The sequence below is a fragment of the Bison bison genome, unplaced genomic scaffold (genome assembly GCF_000754665.1).
Source record: "Bison bison bison isolate TAMUID 2011002044 unplaced genomic scaffold, Bison_UMD1.0 scf7180017864129, whole genome shotgun sequence".
Lineage (NCBI taxonomy): Eukaryota > Metazoa > Chordata > Mammalia > Artiodactyla > Bovidae > Bison > Bison bison.
The window spans coordinates 392,371-398,394 of record NW_011494701.1 but is presented as its reverse complement, the minus strand read 5'-3'; the positions used below and the strand labels follow the sequence as shown (position 1 = coordinate 398,394).

At 44.9% G+C, this 6,024-nt stretch overlaps 1 protein-coding gene across 2 annotated transcripts in view; it reads left to right on the top strand.

Moving 5' to 3' along the window:
* Window positions 1-3,310: 3,310 nt before the first annotated feature.
* The window catches only part of VSTM2A (V-set and transmembrane domain containing 2A), a 25,045-nt gene continuing 22,331 nt past the window's right edge, over window positions 3,311-6,024 (top strand). For both annotated transcript variants that reach the window (XM_010839675.1, XM_010839676.1), the window contains exons 1-2: window positions 3,311-3,501; window positions 5,251-5,417. In XM_010839675.1, coding sequence (XP_010837977.1) covers window positions 3,423-3,501; window positions 5,251-5,417 — 246 coding nt within the window. In that variant the 5' untranslated portion in view covers window positions 3,311-3,422. The remainder of the gene's footprint in view (window positions 3,502-5,250; window positions 5,418-6,024) is intronic.

The following is a 6,024-nucleotide window of genomic DNA, read 5'->3' as shown; positions in this document are numbered from 1 at the left end:
TGGAAGGAATGATGCTAAAGCTGAAACTCCAGTACTTTGGCCACCTCATGCGAAGAGTTGACTCATTGGAAAAGACTCTGATGCTGGGAGGGATTGGGGGCAGGAGGAGAAGGGGACGACAGAGGATGAGATGGCTGGATGGCATCACTGACTCGATGGACGTGAGTCTGAGTGAACTCCGGGAGTTGGTGATGGACAGAGAGGCCTGGTGTGCTGCGATTCATGGGGTCGCAAAGAGTCGGACACGACTGAGCCACTGAACTGAACCGATTATAAATCTTAGGGTTAAATAGCTGTGACAATGTTCAGTCACTAAGTTTTGTCTGACTCTTTGTGAGCCTATGGACTGTAGCATGCCAGGCTCTTCTGTCCTCCACTATCTCCTGAAATTTGCACAAATTCATGTCCTCTGATGGGCTTCCCAGGTGGCACTAGTGGTAAAGAACCTGCCTGCCAATGCAGGAGACTTAAGAGCTCCTTGGGTTGGGAAGATTCCCCTGGAGGTGTGTATACCAACCCACTGCAGTATTCTTACCTGGAGAATCCCATGGACAGTGGAACCTGGCAAGCTACAGTCCACAGGGTCATGAAGAGTTGGACAAGACTGAAATGACTTAGCACACACATGTCCATTGATATTTAAACTTTGAAAAGAAAAATAAAAGATCAAAAGCTAATTCAAAGAGCAAGAACACAATAATAAAAACGAGATCATAATTTTTTGTAACATCTATTTCATAAGTATTTTCAAAGAAGAGATATGCAATTGTTTTATAAGATAAGGCATAGCAAAGAGCAGGAAATATCTCTCCCACAACTGGATGAAGACAGGTTTTCTTTCCTTGAAGTTGCTTCCAATCCTATAGGAGAATATAATGTTTTACAAGGACTTATTTAAAATAATGGCACTTAGAACTGTGTCATTTGGTATACTGGATATATTTGGGTTTTAATTTAATTTAATTTTATTTTATTTCAAAGTATTTATATAGAAATATTTTGTCTTTAATAAGGCAAATGTTCTAAAAGAGGTAATGCAGATGTCCTTGTGATGATGTACCAAGTATTAAGAAAACACTTTGGTCTCACTGGCAAGACTGAAAATAAAATATATATCAGGCAATTTTCATAAGGAAAAGAGCATAGATTTTTTCCCAATTTTATCTCCCTTCTTTCTTCATTTCTTACTTTTTCCTTTCTTCTTTCCTTCCTTTCCATCATTTTCCTTCTTTCACTGCTTAAATGCTTATAACTTTCTATTTAAAGAAGCTTGATAGTTTGTCCTATAAAAACGTTTCTCACTCTACTTTTCAAATTTTCAACTTATTTGTATTGTACTTCTGCAGTTACATTGACCAAGTTACCCTTAAAAAGAGCTGACATGCTTTGCTAAATTAATTCAGAACTTCCTTTGCTTAAAATGGGCACCCTTTTCTTTATATTAGAAACAGTTCTAACCATAGACAACCTTCAAGTCAGGTCATTTCCATGACATATTAATCTCATGTTTATGTGAAATATTAAAAGAAAGCTAAAACCTTGTGATTAAACACTGCACACATCTTGTTAGACATATAATTTAAAGCTGGAGGTGACTAACCTCTGAGGATCGAATATCTTCATACTTTTACTTTTCAGATAATACTGTACTGAGTAGCTGGATTAATTTGGATTTTTTTTTTCTATATTGTGAACACATTCTCCATAAAAGAGTGTTTCGATGTAAAATGATTTATTTTCTTGAAAAGACATCCTTCAGAATTCTTTGCTCAAGAGGAAGGATAAGGAATCATGTTAGCCTAAACATGAACAAATATAAAACGTCCCTCATGACTTTCTCCAAGTCTTACAGTCTGCCAAACCACAGTGAAAAATAAATATATCTCCAGAAAATAATATTGTTCTGAAGTTACTGTGCCTTAATTTTCTGAACATTTAAGTTACTGCTGTATCCGACAGTATTTTTTTTTTTTTTTTCTGGTCTGTGAAGGAATTAGCCACCTACATATTTTTAGCAATAAAATGAAAATACATATACGGCATTGGTTTCCTGACAGCATTGTTAACACTTAGTCATATTTCCAAATAATACTGAAAATCTGTGGTAGAGATGCATGGAAGTAACAGTGAGAATAAAATACCTGGCACTGTGTTTAAAGGGCAAATAATTTTAATTTTATTAAGAAGATTTAAATTCACTGCCTAACGGTGGACAGTCTTTAAAGAGACAGATATTGCTTTTAGATTCTTAATAACAGAATACACATCTCAAATCTTCTCCATGGAAGACATCGTAAAGCTTACTGTACTTTTTCTTCCTAAAACAGTATTTGTTATTAATAGAATCTCAGGGAACAATAAATCGTTACTATGTTAGCCAAAAGAAAAACAAAATAAAAATAGACCATGAAATAAAGACCCTAATGGTATTTGAGACCCCTCCCCCACCGCCAAAATACACGTCAGATGGAGGCTGGGAAAGCAAAGTAGTATATGAATTAGCAAAAACAAATAAATGAAAGCGTAAAAGTGGTACGACTTTTCTTTCTGGAAAATTCCCTCAATACGTGACTTTTTGTACTTTTCATCTCTTCCATTCACCAGCAAGAGTGATATGGTCCCTGCAGGAGCCGCTTCTCTTCCGCGCGAGGTTGCTCAGCAATAAATCCGTGTGAAATAATAGCTTGCGCTCTTCCTAGTTAGAGCAGTTAATAACTGGTTAAGCGACATCTCCCTCCAATGGCTGTTTTCGTCGCCCCGGCGCAGTGTCTTCGCCTAGTCCCGTCCCTCTCCTTCCCGGCGAGCCCCATCCTCCCGCCCGCGGCCCCGGCCCCGTCCTCGTAGCCCCGCCGCAGTCCGCGCGCCGGGACTCACTGAGGCGGGAGAGGATCAGTTGGCCGGAAGCAGCGCCTGGGGACGGACCGCTGCCGCCGCTCTCCGGAACTCAGGCGTAGACCGAACGCGGCCCGGCGCGCACGGAGTTAACGGCGCCGCGGCGCGAAGAGCGGAGAGGGCGCGAGTCCGCGAGGCCCCCGCCCCGCGCCGTCCCCGCGCCCCGCGTCCCGCGCCCCGCGCCCCGCACCCCGCACCGCGGGCTGACGCCGGACCCGCCGCAGGAAGCGGAAGGCTGGCAGCCGAGCGGCGAGCACTACTCCGCGCCGAGGTCCGGGTGTGTAAGCGCAGCCCGCCAGAGCCGAGCCCAGTATCCAGCCCTCGACCGCGCCGCCAACTCCCAGTCCCCGCTCCGGGTCCCCAGAGCAGTCCAAGCAGGCGAGGGGCGGGATGTTCGCAGCTCCACACCCTGGGCGCTGAGACCAAGCCTGCCGGACAGTGGCATTCCTTTCTTGTGAAGCTTTTTGGCTGTTGGATACACCCATGTGACCTCCCCCCCCCCACACCCCGCCAACCTTACACTTTTTGGAATGATGGGGATCTTTTTGGCATATGTTGGATTTGTGTTCTTTTCCGTTTTATATGTACAGCAAGGGCTTTCTTCTCAAGGTAAGTCTGTGCTCACTGGCAAGTATACATTTGCTCGCGGTGTGTGTGTGTGTGTGTGTGTGTGTGTGTCTTTGCGTTCAAAGAACGGCCAGGCAGATGTAGTCAGGTTCTTAGCAAGTAACAATGAATAGTGTTCTGTTTGGCATTTTTCTTTAAAGTTTATTAATGGTAGCCCAGCTAGATTTGAGAGAACATACAGTTGGTTACTGACAACGAGGTGGGTTCCTCGGTGAGCACAAACACAGAGCTATGTGTGTGTGTGTGTGTGTGTTCCCTCTATGTGCATGCACAGGGTAACGACTCTTGCATACATTATTTTCGCAAACAGAGCTGAGCATGGGGGTCTCTCCATGGCGAGCCCTCCTCTATGTAGGCAGTATGGGTTTAGAGTTTCTTTTTTCTGTGTCCGTGTGACTTCGTTTGCGTGTGTGTTTATCAAAGGACAGACTCCTCTGAGGACCCGTAAAAAGGCACGACTTGCATTACAAGCAGCAGCAGCCTGCTGAATCCAGTTGTTCAGGACTTCGCAGGCTGCAGTGATCATTTCAGCACCATGAACAGATCACATCTCTGCTGCCAGAAGACTGCATCACTTCTGCAGACAGAAATGCCATCAACGGAAAAGTCCTTTTAAGATCAGAATGTCTTCTTAACATCTCCCGTTTCCTCTAAGTATAAATACAGTTCTATTTCAGTAGAGATCATGTTGGGATTTTATGAATTTTTAAAAGAGACACAGATGGCGCCTTGCTTTAAAAAGTGGGGGCAAAGTGCATCCACCCTAAATCGACCCTGCAGCCCCCCAGTCCTCCTCCCCATGAGTACGCATTGTAGCTGTACACTTCCTTAAGCTACAAATCTGTCCTAGACTTTTAAGGAATCATCAGCCTTTCTCAGAGTGTCTCTTAGACAAGATAAGAAAAACCATCCAACGCATTCCGTGTTAGGGAAGTGCCTTTGGGAGAGAGGAAACATATTTTTGTGAGTTTCACCATAGCTCCATGAATCTTGCAAACTAGCAGTATCAAGATTTGTAATGAAAAGGCTAAAAAAAAAAGTCTCTAGTGACTTTATAACAATCTTTAATCTGAACCAAGCCCAGGTGTGTGATTCTTACATCCCATGATGTATGACAATTTACAATACAAAAGCTTGTTGGGAACAGATATGAAGGTTAATTTGGAAAGAAAGAAAGAAATATACACAGCTTAAAAAAGTGTGCAACTTGTTTCAATGCTGTAGCCCTCCAATCACAACTGCTAATGTGTTGTGATATATATCAGGAATGTAAATTTTGACGGATAATCGTGATCTTTTCTCTATTTCATGGAACATCCAGTTAGTCACAGATTGTTCAGAAACCTGGACATAAGAGGCTCTCTTCATGTACCAGCTTGACAGATATGTGTAAAATGTACTTCCCTGAATCCCTCAGTAAGTTTTGGGGAATACTGCAGTCTGACAAAAGGTATTTGTATCTAACTATGAGCAGCCTGGCTAGCAGAGGGGAGTTATTGGAAAGCTTGTTAACCTTTCTATTATCTGGATTTGATCAACAACAAAATGATTTAGGCTTGATACCAAAAATAAGACAAGAAAGAGGCCAAGGAAAACGGTGGAAGGAGCCTCTGGGATATCATAGAGGGTTTTTTTTTTTTTTTTTTAAAGACCTAGGAAAATGTAGTGAGCTCACAAGAGATGCTGTCAAGAGTGGAGTGCGTATTCCAAAAGGGTGCGTTTGTTTTGCAGCAAAATTTACCGAGTTTCCGCGGAATGTGACAGCAACCGAGGGGCAGAATGTGGAGATGTCCTGCGCTTTCCAGAGCGGCTCTGCCTCGGTGTACCTGGAGATCCAGTGGTGGTTCCTGCGGGGGCCAGAGGACCTGGAGCCTGGGGCCGATGTGGCCGGGGCACAGGTAGCAGAATTGCGTCGCCCGAATTGCCTGCTTCGTGTCCGGCCCACTCACTGACTTAGACTCCTGAGTGTCCAGCCGGAATCTCGGCCAAGATTGTGTTGGGGCGCCCCTAGGAACACCCGTGGCTCACCTGGCGGCAAGGATGACGCCTAGGGATGCCAAGGGTGAACCCTGTCCTGGCGACACCGCGTTAAAACCAAGGGAAAGCAGGTTGTCTAGTCTTTCCCGGTTAAGAACTGGGAATAGACTCCTCCTTTTAGTACTGGACATTGTCAGCAGCCCTAGATGGCACTGCTGCGTCGATACATCCCCGGACACTCGCTATCCCTTCAGTATGGTGGGATGGGGACAAATTCTGTCGGTTTTTCCATCACCCCCACCCCCACCCCCTTGCGTTCTTACCACCTCTGCCAGACGCAGAGGGAAGGAGCGGGGAGAGAGATGGAGAGGAGGGGGAGACTGAACAGGAGGAGAGACAGAGGAGGGGGAATGGAAGGGGATAGAGGAGGTGGGAAGAGACCGAGGAGGGAGGATGGAGATGGGGAAAGGAGAGACGGGGTGACGGAAAAAAGGGAATGGGGAGTGACGGAGGAACCCCAGTGGGGAG